Here is a 17,771-nt window from a genome sequence, read left to right on the forward strand (position 1 = left end):
TTAGAATTTATGTCATTAAAGGGTTTAGCAAATAATAAACAGATATCAGGTTTATAAACACATAAATGTAAATACATGTCCTCTGGGAAAATGGACCTTTTGTTTCCCCCATGGAAAGACCTAGCCTTTCTGATGAGTGACCAGTTACACACACATGAATTTTAAGACCACTGCACCAGGTGACCTTTAAGATTTAGAAGAGTCCAAATCTATATTCTAAGGAGCTGAAAACACTTCAAGCAAAAGACAAAACAGATGTAACCTCCCCAGAACTAATTCTTCGTCTACAAAATGAGCAGTTCATGATGTCCATAGCGTACAAGACAGATGAGCACCTACATCTAGAAGGAGCATTAAAGGACAGTAACACAACCCACTCAGCCACATAACCCTGTCTGAAAAACCAAGATCCAACATCTACAGACCTCCTTTGTCACCTGTGTGCTCTCACCACCTACGGTTTCTCCATCTCTAAAATGGAGAAAATCACAGTATGTGCTTTGAGGGCTGTTGGGAGTATTACAGAGATAATGCATGTAAAGCACTTCACATATTGCCTGGTACTCAATAATTTTATTACAATTGGCATCTAAGTTAGTAACAAGATGCTGCTGCTGTTTTACGTGAGATGGCAAAACAGACCTTGAAGAAGGTCTTCGTGACAAAGAACACAACATAAGTGAAACAAAGGAGCAAAATGCTTCCAAAAGAAGACAACCTTTGAGTCACCAAGTCAGTGACTGTCCAGGATGGAGCTGGCTGTCGCCGGACATTCAAAATCAAAACTGTGCCCACAGATTCGATCATGAGCAGCCCTACTGCTAAAGGAAGGAACACATAGATCCAACAGGAACCCATCTAGTCTGTAAAATATTAACAGTTTAATAAACATCAGCTCACACAATCAACACAGTGTTCAAATCAACTAAAGAGTACCAACTAAATTAATACCAAGTTGACCAAATGAAATGCCTTGGGGGGAAAAAGGCTCATGGGTGATTCACTTTTATGCTGACTTCCCTATAAAAACATCTTCAACAGGAGAGGCAGGAAATTCCAGTGAGTGAGGCAGTGAGCTATATGGAAACCATCACACTGCACACTTGGCTTTTTAATTGACTTCAGGGTTTTGGTTTAAAGAAGCACATTCAGAAATCTGCTCCTTAAGAAACAGAAAAGTGAGTGTGCAAACGGGCCTGATCCTCACACACCATCTACGTGACTTCCACCGAGGAAAGAAAAACCAAGGCAAACGCAGGCTGGGTATTTTCCTGACGCAGAAAGGCGCTATGAACATGGAAAACGATAGGAAAGCCTTTAAGCGAAGATGTACAGAAAGAAAAGAGTCTAAGTGAGAGATACTTTAAAACTGTGCTATAAAAGACAATTTTACACAGCGGATGGATTTTTACACATAGGTTACTCCCCAGTCAGGTCAGTCTCTCACTGTATGTACATACGCGTGCACTTCTTCAGGACGTTTTCTTTTCAGTTCTGTTCCCCCCACACCCCCTGTAATAACCTGTAGCTTCTCACCATTTTGTTTCTCATTTTACCTTTTCCTCTTGTGATAAACTCTGTCAACTACCCAAGCAAACTACAAAGAAACTGAATTCCTGAGTTTTACAGACCAACTGCCACCCGCTAACCCTGGGACCAGTGAGCAAGCTACCTAAGCCTTTCAAATCTCAGTTTGCTCAGCTGTAAAATGAGGACCATGCCGGAGACCCAGAATGGCTCCTGGTGGAGAGTAGTGTTAAAACATGTAACATGCCTAATACACACAAGTAAGCCTAGCAATTCCTCACCAAATTTCCTTTTTTAAATTTAATTTATTGATTTTAGAGGGGAGGGGGGAGAGAGAAGCATCGATTTGTTGTTCCACTTATTTACATATTCATTGATTGACTATTTTATGGGTCCTGACCAGGAATTGAACCTGCACCTTTGGCATATAAGGGCAATATTCTAACCAGCTGAGCTACCTGGCCAGGGCGAAATTTCCATTTTTTTGAATCAGACTTTCCAAATATGGCTACATTAATAACTCAAAGTTTTTTTCATTACAAGCAAAATGCTCCACACACTGAGATTACTTTTACATGATTCCTTGGGGGCACCAAAGTAATTGCTGGGTACCCAAAAGGGGGCTAAGAATTCTAGTCTTTTAAAAGTGCAGACATTTTTGCCCTGGCCTGTTAGAGCACCGTCCTGATATGCCAAAGTTGCAGGTTCCATCCCCTCATGGCACATACAGGAATCAATCAATGAATGCATCAATAACTGGAACAACAAATTGATCTCTCTCTGTCTCTGTCTCTCTCCCCTGCCCCTCAAATAAATAAATAAATATTTTTAAAAGGACATACATTTAAACAAAATCAGTTTTAAGAGCTTTTGCTAATACTACATATGTACCATCCTAACAGTATATTGAGGCTATAATTAGTGATCAAATCTCACTACCACTCTAAGACATTAAAATCTAGACCAACACTTCTTTATTAACATGTACTTAGCATACGACCCAGTGTCTCCCTCCCAGGGATTTACCCAAGTGAAATGAACACCTATGTTCACACAAAAACCTCTATGTGAATATTTGTATTGGCTCTATTTGTAATTGCCTAAAACTGGACACTAGGCAAATGCCTCTTGTGGCACAGTCATACAATGAAATACTCCTCAGCAATAAAAGCAAATATTATGCAGTGACATATGCAACGTCATGGTAGACTCTTCAATGTATAAGTAACAGAAACCAGGCACAAGACTACATTCTGTTCCATTCCATTTATAGGACACCCTGACACATGCAAGACAATATAAAATGAGAGACCCAAGGCAGAAAATAGATCATCAGTTGCCAGGAGTGGGGAGAGGGGTTGACCACAAAGGACACAAGGAAAGCAATGGAAATAGTCCAGACCTTGGCAGTGGTGGTGATTACATTACTCTTACATTTCAAAACTCACAGAACTATATACTAAAAAGGGTGATTTTTAAGATTGACAGGTTTGGGGGAGTTTTCCCCATAACTACATAGCTATGAAGGTCGGTTAAGTAGTCAGTGAAAGGAGGAAGATGAAACATCTAAGATTAAACTAGTTAATTTAGGATAAAAGTATGAAAGTACGAAAAGAAAGGGGGGAACCTCAAATAGACATAAAACCTAAACTTTTAAAAATGCAACCTCCAAGAGTCAACACATTTGATGGAAATCTATTAAAATCAAGACCTGCAAAAGGAATCACTCTTAAGAGAAAACGTGAAAGGCAGTAATTTCTATTGGCACATTGTTTTACAGCTAATGCGCAGTAACGATACCAAGAACCATCAAAAATACTTTCTAGATGAGATGCATCTATACATTTAAATACCTGGCTGTATCTGGAACAAAACAGGAGCTTACTTCCTTTTAGATAAATCATCAACTCCTGTCAAACAAGCCCATGTGCCTAGGAAACAATGAAACTAGAAATTCAGGCTGGGGTGACGAGGGTTGGAAAGGACCCTGATGAAATGTCTGTCATTCCTTCTTCGGCCAAAGTCATGAATCTTCTCATCTTCGGATGTCGTAGGGTTTTGTTTTGGGGTTTTTTCTCCTCTTAGAATGCCACCTGAGCCAGGGGCAAATTCTTTTAACACAGAAGATCTGAAAATGACAGCAATGGATTGACCTCCGTCTTCCACATTCTCAGTCCTCTCGCGTCACACCTGCTCACAGGCCTCCACACTGTGGACTCAGAGGCCACAAAGCCGAGCCATTAAGGCTGGTTCCAGGCAACAAAAACCTTGAAAGGTCAGTGCAGCAGTGCCCGGCTGGCCTGGGAAGGATCAATTGATGTCTTTCCATGAACTGACAGAAGATACATAGTAAGGCAAACAGTCCTCAACACACCACATCTCGAACCCTTGGGAAATAGCATCCAAACGTCCTGCACAACACACACACACGCACACACGCCCTTTGGTGCAATAAATAATTAGGTAGAAAACGCCACAGTGGAAGCAGGTCACATAAACTTAATTCAATCTGGTATTAGAAATGCATTTATCCAGGACACAAGATTCCCCTCCCACAGAACGCAATGGGGCTCTGGAAAACAGTCTGATTGCTAACAGCAGGGCCTGTGGTTAGCACACAAACTTGCCAACCTACCATGGCGTAGGAAGCCTTCTCTGCCTGCCCTCCCAGCCTCAGACTGTTTGCAAAGGACAGGAATGAAATATTCCATATGTTTTCTTTGTCAGTGACATGGCTATTGAAAGCAAGGCCACGGTAGTCTCCCTGCTGAGGGACTGGGTCAAGCCATTCATGTGTAACCAGGCAGATGTCAAGATGGTAATGGGAAAAACATCTCAACCTTTTTTTTTTTTTAAAGAAAGAGACCCCGGGGTAGAAAATGCACAACTGTATTTGGAACACTCGGCCAATCTAAACAGGGTGTGAGCCCTGCTGCATACATTAGCTGCTGCCCTGGCTGTACAATTCATTTTCCAATCAGGCCCGAATCAAAACCCACAGGAGTTTTTCAAGACTCTGAGAAAGATTTAACTGTACTTAACACAAATGCCATATAACTTTTTAGAAATGAAAGATTTTAAAGAAAGGACTTTCATCCTAAAATTACTTTTAAGATAATAAGCTTTTCTTTATCCACAAGGCACAAGCATTAGTTGCAAATGTAAAAGAAGAAAAGAAACACACAAGCATCCAATAACAACTAGTAAAATATCATTTTCAAAGTACTTAAAAAGAAAAAGTTCTCTCTAATCTGTGTATTCCTAGAAACAAAAACACAGCTAAACTGTCAGTCCTGAGTAGACCTTAGCTATCCCCGACATGGGAAGTGGCCTGAGAACCCACAGGGAGCTCTCATTGGCACGAGGGTTCCCTAAGAGTGAGTGTGTTGCGCGGCCGGGCGTGGCTCAGCGGTTGAGCGTCGACCGAGGGTCCAGGCGATCGGGGTTCGATTCCTGGTCAGGGCACATGCCTGGGTTGTGGGCTCCATCCCAGTCAGGGGCGTGCAGGAAGCGGCCGATCAATGACTCTCTCATCATTGATGTTTCTCTCTCTCTCTCTCCCTCTCCTTTCCTCTCTGAAATCAATAAGGATATATTAAAACAAAACCAAAAAAAAAAAAGAGTGAGTGTGTTTAATGAAAATCCTCAGTGTTCCCAAGTCTGGAAGCAGGAAATCAGTCTCTAAAGCTCACACTAACACAGTCTAAGGTCCTTTGCCTTTATGATGTGAGAAGAAACACTGTCCCCCTGTGAGGACAGCACCGTGCTAGTTGACCAGCCATCTCAGGAAAGCAGTGCCAAGTCACAGAGACCCAGGCGAGAAAAGACAGTTTCCCCTGAGCGAGACACTTAACTCCCCACCATCAGGCTTTCTTGTTAGAAGGGGAGCCACGCCGCCTATAAGAAGGAATCTTGAGAAAAACGTACGTCTTACTCTTTCTACACCAGCATCTTTATGGTTTTCCAAATGAAAAAAAAGCACCAGATGAGTAGCCTCTTTGTCATTAACACAGTGGCTCACCTGTGTCATCTACAACAGGATTTGAATCTGATATACATTCAAAAAACCAGAGAAATGGGGTTTAGGATTTTAAATCACAAGATGATAACCCACATATACAACTGCTGGGTGACTCCCAAAAGAAATGACAACAAAAAATTGGGTGCTCGCTGTCACTCAAAGAGATCATGCTTTAGAGTTTCCTACATGTGAGCCTTGAAGGTAAAAATCAAGCTATCTTTTTGCTGATGGGAAAGCCAATATCCTAAGTGGTTAAGTAAAATGTCTAAGCTCACAGATTTAGGAACTCAGGGGTCTTGATTCCTTGTGTTACACTCTCAAAAACAAAACCATTTTTGAAGGCCTCTTCATGAAAATATGCCTATAAAAAGAAGACTGGAGAGTAGACAGTGACATAAATAGCTGGACTACATGACCATGGACTCGAAATGACCTTGGAGACAACAGAAGGCCAACAAGAAAATTTTTCTTTGCTACAAAGATAGCAAAATATTAAGATTTTTTTCTAAAAACCTAATCAAATGAGATGAACTAGAAGTAGCTCAGCAAAGATGAAGACTAGTATTAAGTAAGATAAACTACCCAATATCAGTTAGTAAACACATAAGGTGTAATTTTTAAAACAGGATACTAAAATATGTGAGGTGTATTAAATTTCTTTACTATTCCCTTCTTAACTTGGATCAAATTATACGAGAATTCTGCCTATGCTTCAGATGATGTGAGATATGGAGAGCTTGAGGAGGACCCAAGGGGCCATTATCACACTCAGAAATGCAAGGCCCAGATTAATGTAGTGCCTAGAACAGGAGTGCACGTGAAGAGTCTCCGAAAACACGAAGCCTAAAGGTTAGTCCGCGTTCTTTGTTTTCTCTCCCACCGCTATAGAAAAGAGTTGATAGACTTTAGAGTACTGAGTACCTAAGGTGTAGACTATTCCAGACAGTGTGCTCGCTTTCTCTGGAGAATTCTGCAAGAAAGCAGCTAAGATGGCCCACACACAGGAAGGGTGACAACCTAGAACAGAGCGGCAGCCACGGGGGTCTTCTCTGCCCCTGGGGAAATCTGTAGTCGGCCAACCCCTTCATGCATTATCCATAGAGTTTCCTCTAAGCATGAATCTCACCCCTTAAGGAAAATGGGAAAGACCAGGCAATGAATTAACACCCCAGCCCAGTGAGTTTGAGAAAAGACTGCTGACTTGGAAGCATCCCTCCTGTCCTGCACCTTCAAAACAAGAGGCATGAAGAGAGTGAGAATTAATAACATCTGCCTTCCTAGGAAAACAGCTCTAATCAAGCACTTCAGGGAGTTCTGATGTCACCACTTGCACTAAGTTACTCTGCGGTCTACGCTGAGAGCCTCAGAGAGAACCCCACAGCCCGAGGGGAATGGAGAAGTGACCCGGGGCCATTCCAGGCACATTCCTGGGCCCTGCCCAGCGCAGCTCCAAGGTAAAGGCGCCATCTCCCTGCCAACTGGATGTCACTCTTCTCAGGAGGAAAAATGTCCCCAAATAAAACTTTTAAAATGTACTGGAATGGGGAGAATCTGACTTGGGATTTTTCTCGATAGCGGGTTCTAAAATCAGATTTAAAATTCAAAAATAGTTTGTTGTTAGAGGGCGTTGAGATTTCATTCTTTCAACGGTCAACTTTATATTTAAAACGGTTGCTGTTGTTTTTAAGGCTACATTCTTGCAGTGAAAAAAGAGAGGGGAGAAACACTACCTAAAGGGGCTTATATAACCTTTACTTATATTGACTCAGAACACTTAAATACAAATTAAACATCAAGGATAAAAGGTCAGTAAATATCTTGTAATATATTAGATATGCTTCCTCCACACATGTCACCAGCACAGACAGCAGGCCAGCCTGGGATCAAAACATATACCCACTCCTGGCCCAGCTGCCTCCCAAAATATCTATGGTTTACATTTCCTTACAAGGATATTCTCATATTCCAACGGGCCAACAAGTCGCCACAGGGGGTAGTCCAGTGCTTTCCCCATAACAGCTTTCAGTACAGAAAAGCTAGGAAGACTACAAATATGTATATATATACACATATTTTTTAAATGTTCATTTCCTGGACTATTAGAAGGACATTCCTGAACTTTAAGTACTTGCATCTAAAATAAGAAATGCGTAATGCCAAATTTTGTTAGTGTGCTTTTTTGACAATTAAAATATGTAGTGTTATGAAAACATGCCTTAGAGGCTAAAAACCACCACCCCGAACATTCAGTTTTAATTGCTTGTACATGACACAGAATACTTCAGAATGCTTTAAGGATCTTGCTAAAAATAGTCCCAGCCATATACATAGTTTAATAACAAATATTTGTCCCTGGGTGGGTGAATCAGAGTATACACTACCACATAACTCCACCTTGCGTTTAAAGGGGCTGTCTCAGTCCTGACTTGCTACCGTCCTTAGAAGGTTGCGGAGTTAGTAAATGTACATGAACTGTAAGAACATGATCTGTCTCCTGCAAAAACTGATTTCTAAACTCGACTTTGAACTGACCCAATTTCAGACAACACAGCTGATTTCCTCGCCTACAGTTTGACCATCAGGCGCTTAAAAACACACATGGAAAAAAAAAGTCAAGAAAGGCAGGCAAATCAGCCATTGCGCAAGGGGACTGATTTGCTAAATGCCCTAGATTTTTCTTCTTCACTGACAGAATTTTAAAACAGAGCATTTTATTACCCTCAATGAAGCTTTTAAAAAACTACACTTCACTGGACACAATTGGGGAGAAAAGAAAAAAATGTATCATATTCTTTTACATATAGGAAAACAAGCTTTTGGCATTGCTAAAAACATGAAGGCTGAGACAAGCAGATAAAGGACGAGCTGTATAACATATTTCTAAAGCCAAAGCCTTGAGATCTAGTTTAAAATTTTTAAAGCGCTAAGCTGTCTTATCAAGAACACTCTAAGTTATATTAGTTACTTTTCAGGGTGAAGGGCACACTTGGCAGGGTTTAACTTTTAATTTAGGTATACCAACAAATACTATGCTTTACGTAAAGTGGTATGTTTTTATACAGAAAAAGTGAGAGACGGTCTTAGAAAAATTTTAGTAAGTCACTAAAGCATTCTTAAAACTTTACTTTGCTTAATATTCTACACAGGCTCAGAGAAACTCAAAGCAGTGAAAGACATTAGCAATCATCTACTCCAATATCCATTTTCTATCGATAATGAAAATACAAGGACAGACACAACCAAAGAAACCAGAAACTAAAATCCAAACTTGCAGGCTGTCAGTACTTTCACTATTATAAAGATGACTAAAATAAGAACTTGAGAGATAGACTAACAGAGGCCAAGAAAATGCCTAAACTTGCCTGGATCCACCTACTAGTGCAGAACTTTGATCTTGCCTAAGAGATTAAGTTGTCAATGTTACCTTACATCTCTAATGCTGAGAGCCAAGTGCCTGGGCAGTAAATGCTGGTGATACCACGAGTGTCATTAGCATTCAGTTCGACTGGAAATCATACAATATTAGTGGTTACCGCAAGACTTAAGGAGCCCAGAGTGAGAGAATTTACTGGTTTAAATCCTAGGAATTGCTCAGACCACACCCAGTACCTTGTTGCCCTGTGAGGCAGTGAGTTCCCCATTCAATGGAAATACTCCTCCAACAGAGCTGGACAACTGGAGGTTTCCTTGGTGGGTGAGAGTCCATGACTTAGGCACCTATACTTCACTTAACACAGAGAGGATCCTAGAAATGTATTTTAAAAAATCAAATTACATAGAAATAAAACTCTTGGCAATGAGAGCTGATAATTTCCTGTTTTAAGGTGAAGAAAACAAGGTCCTGAAGGGTTAGGTAAGTGACACTCTCAAGGTCACTCGTGTGATTTATTGAGAGCTCTGGAAACTAGCTCTCCACATGCCCAGCAGGATGCTCTTTCCTCTCTTATAGTTAAAGAGAACCCAGTAATTCACTAGTTTGTAAAATAAAGGATCTATACGTAAAGATCTTCATATACTGGCCTTGTTTAGAACCAAGTTCACTTGTATGTAATTCTAATACATCTCTAGAAAGACGCACCACACAAACTAAACTAACAGTGACATTTCCGGATGGTAATTCAGAAATCAAGAAATATCAAAACTCTACCATCAAAAAAGGTGTAAATATTTCATCACTAATTACTGACCTGTCAGGAAGACATCAGGCATTGGAAGGAACATAAGAAAAGACTTTTATGTTTTTTAAAAGAAATGACCTTTTAATGAAGGATCTTTTAATGATATTATTAAAAGAGAGGTGTTTGGTGTAATGAAAAAACACACCTTGGGGAAGAATCTGCAATGATGCTTGCAAAAGGAGAAGAAAAGGCAACAGATTGTTTTTAAAAACATTTCAAAGTCCCTCAGGTAACCATCAACTTTATACAGAAAGCTCGATAACCTGCCCATGTACAGGATACACACACTGTGAAGGTTAAAGAGATTATGACTAATTATACGGAAGTGAGGACATTGAGTAACTTTTTGTACAGTATCCAAATTACTGAAACAGGGTGATTTTATTTTCCAAGTGTTAAGCCATAGCCACAGGAAACAAGCAGGGCTATTCTGCCCTAGCAAAGCGCCTTAGCTAGTCATGCATTCTGCAACAAGTCTCCATGGCAAATTTCCTAACACACGCTTCTAAACACAAAGAGCTCCTCCTCCAAGAGAGCGCTAATAAACGGGCTTGTGCAACTTCAGCTAGAAGGATATTCTGCTACTCCTGGGATCTTTTCATGAGAGGATCAGGACATTATCCTCACCTTGCCATCCTAAAATTGTGTAAGATTTAGAGCCATCGAACTTCAGGAAGTTACAAGCAGCCTTAGATATAATCTAGTAAATCCAATTACTTCATTTTTCAGATGAGGAAATTCTCTCTCTCTCTCTCTCTCTCTCTCTCTCTCTCTCTCTCTCTCTCACACACACACACACACACACACACACACACGTAGAATGACTTGCCCAAGGCCACACAATTACTTAGTAGCATGGTCCAGAAAACAATCCAGGGCTCAGACCCACCACTATCTCCATGAAGCCACAGAAACCACCTTTATATTCTTAAAACTGTGAGCCAGACATACTCCAGGATGTGGAAATTTGTGCTCCAGGTCTACAGTTCTCAAGCTTTGGGGCAATCACACACATACCAGAGGACAACCATGTGCAATCCCCTCCCTACCACCCTTGGGCCTTCATTTGTCTCCCCCAATCAAGAATCCCGGAATGCAGGCGATGGAGGGACCTTATCACCGTAAGACAGGAATAACTTTCCACCCTTTTCATAAAATAAACTTTTAAGTGTTAATACTAATAAGAGTACTTCCTTTAAAACACCTTCGGGGGAACTGTGACAAGCCGGTGCCCTGTGACACAGGCTTGAGAACTGCCGTTGCAAAATCTACGTAATCACTACAGGTGCAGCAAGTGGTGGGGACACGGGAATCCCACCAACAATGCTGAGGATTAGGATGGACTCTGCCCTCAGCCTCAGATAAAGCAGCTTTCAGCAGGAAACAGACACTGCTGGACTGAACAAGTTCGAACGAGCCCCAAGGAGCAGGGGCCGGTATCCTCTCTGGGGCCTTCTCAGATCTGGACAAAAGACTACATGGGGAGAAGGCTGAATCTGGCAATCACCTGTGGGAATGGCGTCAGCATTCCTTTTCCCGATTCTGCCCCTTGGGGTGGCCTTGGGTCCTCTATTTACCCTACTGCAACACTTTTAAGTGCCTCCCATGTGCCGGGCTCTGTGGACTCTGAGTGGGGGGAAAAATAAAACCCCGGCTCTCTGTCAGTCCTGGGCTCTCCAGATGCGCACACCCCTGGGGGGGGGGTGGTGGTGAAGGTACACACCCTTGAGGAGTGAGACGAAAATAAAAGAACTCTGATTACCAAGTACAGTCTCATCTTTTTAAATTCCATTTTTGTGTGTGAAATTTTATGTATAACGAAACTGGCCTTGGTGCACATGCTCCACAGATTAGGAATCTGTGAACTAAAGTTTGGGAACCACGGACCTGGTCCCTTGGTGTGTAACTGCAGCTCCCTAAAGCTGTGAGGGGAGAGCAGATTTGGAAAGAGACCTCAGATGAACCCAAGGTGTCCTGTAAGATGCCCTGGAGTGTGCAGATGCTCAGCCCCTGCCCCTCCTCTCAATTTGGCTTTTGAGATTCACTGGACTAGCTGGTTGCCCAAAAGGCAAACCTACTGCCCTTGAAACGCCCTTTAGATGGGGTGGTCATATAATATACCCTTCTGAAGGTGAAATGAAGAGTATTGCGGTAAAATGAGGAGTTACCAGGGTGTACAGTCACTATATAGGTCAAGTGGAAGGAGAAAATACAACGCACTTGTTCACCACTGCAGCTCAGAAAGATGCTAGTTTAGGCAATTTAATCTGGATGGGTGCCAATTATTTTTCTGTTTCCCAAACCATGAACCACACATTCTGAAGTGCTCAGGGTTGAGAACATGGCATTTCACCACCTTCAGGGAGCTCTAAAGGAAGCTGCCCGATGCTCTACAGAGAGGAGTGTGCTCTCATAAAAATGTGATATTTCTTGTGGTTTTAGGTACTAATGTAAAACAGCCCTGATCCTTATAGGGCAAGCCTACTCATTAAAACTCGAGGAATCTGCTAAATAAGGTCTTTACAACGGCCAAAACAGTAAAATTATGCTTTTTCTATTATAGAGAGGCTTACAGAGGGTTCAGGTAAAGGCGGCTCTCCCGAGTGAATTACCTGAAAGTTTCAAGAAGCCCTGGGGGGGGATAGCCCCATGCTCTCCACCCAGGTCTTCTTTCCCTCACTTCTGTCCACTCCCACTTTCCCACTTAACGTGCCTTTGTGGGCAAACGGGTCTTCACTGCCAAGCTAACTTTTTTCACTGAGACGTTACGTTTCACCATACTGAAGGAAAATGGCTGCAAATGCATAACTAATATCTGAGACAGGGGAAAAAAACGGAGACGGGCTGAAGGCCAAAGACGAAGACAGGTTCCAAGGCCTGTCAATAAAACCCCATTCCCAGAGGGCAAGCACCCCAGCGCCCACCTGGAAGGACTGCAACTGCTCTGGCCGCAGAGAAAGGATTCCTTCTACTCCTTTAAAACTGCCTATTTCTAAGAGGTCCCTTTCGGTAGCTATAAGGTAAAAGGAAATTCCCTTTACCCAAGGGCCTCTCCGAACTGCTCTCTGTCTCGTACAGTCCTTTCACTGCTCTAGATTTAATCACCCCACTGGAACAAGAGCTGCAGCCAAGCCCTGCACTCAGTAACCCTCCTCGATGGGTGGCACCTGCCCAGGCCACCTCCAAGACAGGTTTCAGGGACCACCTCTTTTCTGAAGGCAGTGTCTAAGCTCTCTGGTCGCGGGGTGAGGAGGGAGACTTGAAGTCAGGACCAATGTGAGTGTTTTCCCAGCCGCAGGCAGCTGAGCAGGAAGGTTCTGCTGGTCCCCACGCAGCAGAAACCTGCCGCCTGCCTTTACCACTGGGCACAGCACACGCTCGGGAACTTTTTCTTCCAAAATCCTGTCCTTCGGGTTAGAATTCCTTCTTTAAAAGGCCTTGTTGGGTAAGGAGAGTATTTTCACCAAGAGCAACCTGCAAGCCCCCCCCCCCCCTTGCTTTGGCCTGGCTCCCCGGCCGCTCCAGAGCCCTGGCGCTCGTTGGTGAGGCCGGAGTGGAACTGGACGGAGCTGCCAGAGCCCAACTGGAAAGAGGTGCGACCTGAGGTGCAGGTGTTTCTTCTCCCCACATGCTGGAACCCAGGAGGCTCCAGGTGCTTCCCCAAGAAACGTGCCTGGGTCTGCACACTCCGGCCAAGTTCTGGGCGCCCTCACCCCGCCGATTGCAAACCTCTTGCCAGCGAGCAGGGGCCCGCGCGAAAAGGCTGCCAGGGGCAAGTGTTTCCAGATTCCTCCCTCCTCCTTCGCCCCAGGTCCCCAGATGCACTTGGGAGTTGGGGGGGGGAGGTAGTGACTGTGCCCGAAAAGTCTGCAAAAAAGAGCTACTGCACGCCTCGCACACAGACTGGCCACGTTGGAAAGCCCGCGGCGCCTGAGTGGGTGCCAAGCACCCGCATACACAGGTGACCCGCGGCCCCCTCCTGCAGACTTGGGGGGAGGGTGGAATTGAGCACTGGCCCCGCCCCGCCGCCCTCCGGCCCCCCTCCCCGACCCCCTCCCCCGCCCGGCCGCCGTACTCACAGCGCGAGGGTGAAGGCGCTGAGCCCCTCGGGCACGGCCGTCAGCCCCTTCCCGGAGCAGTCCACCCGACGGTCGCCGTCGCAGCTGCAGGGCGCCGCGCACAGAGGCGGCGCCGCGCCGCTGGGCTCGGCGGAGCCGCGCAGCCCCAGGGCGAGGAGGCAGAGCAGCCCCAGCGGGCCCGGCATTGCTGCGGCCGCCCGCGCCGGCCTCCCCCGCGGCGCCGCTCGCTCGGCGCGCCCCCGCCGCCCTCCGCCGCCCCCGCCGCGCCCGGGCGGCCGGCCGGCCTGCGGGTTGGAGCCGCGGCTCTCGGGTCCGGGCGGTCGCGCGGGCTCGGCCCCTTCAACAGTCGTGGGCGGCAGCGCAGGGACGCGGCGCTGCGGAGTTTCGCCCTCCCCGCTGCTCCATGGACGCGCAGAGGCAGCTGCGGCTCCAGCGGCTCAGGCCAGCCGGCCCGGCCGGGCGCCCCCGCGGAGACCGCGCTCTGCCATCGCCCGCGCGCCCCGGCCCCGGCCTCCCGCTGCGGCCGCTCTTCAAGGTTGCGGGGCGCAGCCGTCAGCCATGCCGGCCCCTCGCCCCCGCCCCCGCCCGGCTCTCGCACAAACACCCGGCTCGCGCTCGCCGCCGCCGCGGCTCAACCTCCTCCCGTCCTTTCCCTTCTAGGGTTGCGCGCTCGGGTTCCCAAGCCCCCAGCCGCCGGGTTATGCAAATCACTTAGGTACATGCAAAACGAACCCTTCTCCCGGAGCGCCATTGGCCCGGGGAGGTCTCCGGCTCATTACTATGCAAGGCGGGCAGCCGCCATTGGTCAGGCGCGAGACCAGAGGGGCGTGTTCACCGGGCGTGAGTGACGGGCCGTGGCGCGGGTGGGGTGGTTCTGCGCGAAAGCCCTGACTTGGCTCTGTCTGCGGGCCAGGTTGCGCGCTGGAGGTAGCGCGAGCGCAGGACGTGGAGCCTGCTTTTTCCCTCCCCCGCCCGTCGTCTTCTGCAGAAATTGGATCTTCTAAATTGGATGACCTGAAAAAATAGAAGTTGCCTCCAGCATTCAGTTAAGTTTCAAATGACTCTCTCCACTGTTCAACGGGCTAGGACTTTGGGAGCTATGCACATGGAAGAAAAAAAAAAAAAAAAAAAGATTTTGAAAAGGAGAGAGAAAGTCTCCCTTAACCTGACATACATATTTGGGTTTTAGCTGTATTCCAAATTAAAACGGCACACCTCCACAAGCCTCTCCCTTCCCCTGAGGTTTTCCTGCTTATCTTGATATGCACTAGGTAGCTAAATCTTGGCAATTAACCATGGACGACACAGAATGTCGGTGACCAAAACGTAGACTGCTTTCTCACATACTTTAAAAAAATCCTAAAATGCGGGGTATTCTGTAAGGACCAAAGGACGTGATGTTTCTGAGTACTGGATAGTTTCTCCAGATAACAAAAGTTTGTGCTAAGTGGCTGCCCTTGAGAAACCAGCAGCAACTTTGATGTTAGGTAATTATGAGCATTCCTTCCCCTTCTGGACTTTTGTGGCTTAATAGACCCCACGGAATCATTATTTGTACCAAATCCCGCTTTATGGGCGCCTCTTTTCTTGCTCTTTACTATGCCTTTGGGTTGTTTTACTCTGTATCAGAGGCATTTCTCATGAATAAGGGAGGCAAGGTTAAAAATGTCACTGTCATAAAGTTGACTGCTCATGTCACGTAAGTAAAGAAAATGAAAACAAGCTGATGCAGACCTAAACCGAAACATTTTCATCTTTGCATTCAGGCGCCGATCTTTAAAAATAATGTCTGGTTGGGCACATGGCTGACATACAATACATTTATTTACATGCTAGAGAGTCAATGTATAATGCTGTTCCTTGACTTCAAGTTTTAGGGATTACATATGTTCTCTAATTGAAGGTGTGAAAGAGAGCTTAAAGATAGATAGACAACCCTCCGGTTTTATAAATAAAAAATCCGAAGCTCTTAGATACTGTTCTCAGCCAGAGATCATCACATAAAAACTCCCACGCTTTTAGCTTCTTGTCTGGTGCCCTTGGAGCCAACCCTACATTGGCTTCCATTATCTAAATCATTTCCATTATTTTGTAGCAACTCTCATAAGAAGGTGAAGTGAAAAAAAATTGTAAATTTGGGTTCTTTAATTTATTCCTTTCAGACCTCTCTTTTACAACATTGAAAGATGAAAGCATTTCTCTTGCCAAGATATCACTTTTTTCTGCTGTTTTTAAATTACAATTTTACATTGTACCGATTGATTTTATCTTGCCAATTCACTCATTTCCTTTAACGTAGTGGGTTTCAGACTTTAGTAAGCATGAGAATCACCTGCAAAGCTTGATGAAAAATGCAGTGATTTAATAGGGCTGGAGTGTAGCATCAGCATTTTGATGCACATCTCATGCAAGTGATACCTGTGGTCCATGAACCCCACTTGGGAATTTTATTTTTTCTCCCGTGGGATAAAATCTTCGGGCTGGCAACGTAGGTGAAAGAGAACATTAGATTTTGGAGAAAGGAGAGATGTAGATTTTATTGAAGAATAAATTGTTGTTGCCCATCAGATGCAGGTAAGAAAGGAGGATTCAAATTTGCAACTTGTGCGAGACAAAATATCAGGAACAAAGGACTTGGGTAGAAAAGAAAAGAGGTAATTTCTATCAAAGCGTTAGTGTTTCTTCTAGTTGCTACATTGCGTGTGCTTTGCATGAAAGACAAATTGGACATTAGTCTTCACTTTTTAGATAAGATGCCCTAAGAGAGCAAAACAAGCTAACTTTTAAGATATACTCCCAGATACCTAGGAAAAAAAATTATCAGCTCTTACATAAACCATAAGAACCTAGAAAGATATCAGGATGAACCAAAAGTTGATGGCAAGTAAAAAAGAAACTTAATGGAGACTCTGCCTCCCGAACGGTTCCTCTTCCTAGTTTTTCATGACTCTGGGTGGGAATTTTATGCAAAGGACACAAGTCTTGTTGCCTAGAGAACAAGCTGGCTTTGGTCCCACTCACCCCCTCACCCAAGCACTCTTGTAAATATAGAGCCTGCCTAAGTGAATGCAGAGGCCCTACCTGCGGGGGGAATGGGCCCAAGGTGCTCCACTAAGGAAACAAAAACTTGGGAGACTGGGGGGGGGGGGGGGGCAGTGTCTCTGGCAGTGCTATAATGATTAACTGGATTGAAAGACCTCAAACATTGAGAATTTTGCTTTTTATGAAATATTTCCAACTTACAAAAATAACAAACATCTGAGTTTACAGCAACCAGCTTAAGGGGAAAAAAAATGTTACAAATGTAATTCAAGCTCCCTTGTACCCCTCCCCAGTCTATTCCTTTCCTTCTTCCTCTCCTTGGGATACAATACATAGTACTGTGTCGCGTATACAAAGAATATCATTCTGCACTCTTCTGCAACGTGTTTTTCACTCAACCTGTGAGCTTTTTTCATGTTTGTAAAAAATGTGGCTACTGTTAATTCATTTTCATTATTACATAGTATTCCATTTAAAGAATATACCCAGTATTTATTTATCCATTTCTCATTAATATTTAATTTCTATTTTTTCTAACAGTGCTACCATGAGTATTCTTGTACGAGTTTCCTTGTTCATTCATGTATCCAAGAATTTCTGTAAAATGTATTTTCTCTCTCTCTCCTCCTCCCACCCCCTGTGTGTGTGTGTGTGTGTGTGTGTGTGTGTGTGTGTGTGTGTCTAAGAGTGGAATGGCTGGGTCATAAATTATGTGGGATATTGTCAGATTACTCTCAAAAGTGACGACGCTTGTTTGTGCCTCCTGCAGCGGAGAATAAGAAACCTCATTATTCTACAGCCTACCAGCGCCTGCTATTGTAAGACCTAAATATTTGCAAATCTGATACATCTGAAATGGAATCAAAGTGCAGTTTAAATTTGGATTTTCCTGATTCCAACCGCACCTTCTCGTGTATTTATTGG

The 17,771-nt window shown here is 44.4% G+C and overlaps 1 protein-coding gene across 1 annotated transcript in view; it reads right to left on the reverse strand.

Annotated features, from left to right (window-relative positions):
* Window positions 1–14,005, reverse strand: part of LGR4 (leucine rich repeat containing G protein-coupled receptor 4) — a 91,020-nt gene extending 77,015 nt beyond the window's left edge. The window contains exon 1 of the mRNA XM_087821794.1: window positions 13,806–14,005. Coding sequence (XP_087677920.1) covers window positions 13,806–13,990 — 185 coding nt within the window. The 5' untranslated portion in view covers window positions 13,991–14,005. The remainder of the gene's footprint in view (window positions 1–13,805) is intronic.
* Window positions 14,006–17,771: the final 3,766 nt, after the last annotated feature.

Source organism: Miniopterus natalensis, chromosome 11 (assembly GCF_054644295.1).
Source record: "Miniopterus natalensis isolate mMinNat1 chromosome 11, mMinNat1.hap1, whole genome shotgun sequence".
Lineage (NCBI taxonomy): Eukaryota > Metazoa > Chordata > Mammalia > Chiroptera > Miniopteridae > Miniopterus > Miniopterus natalensis.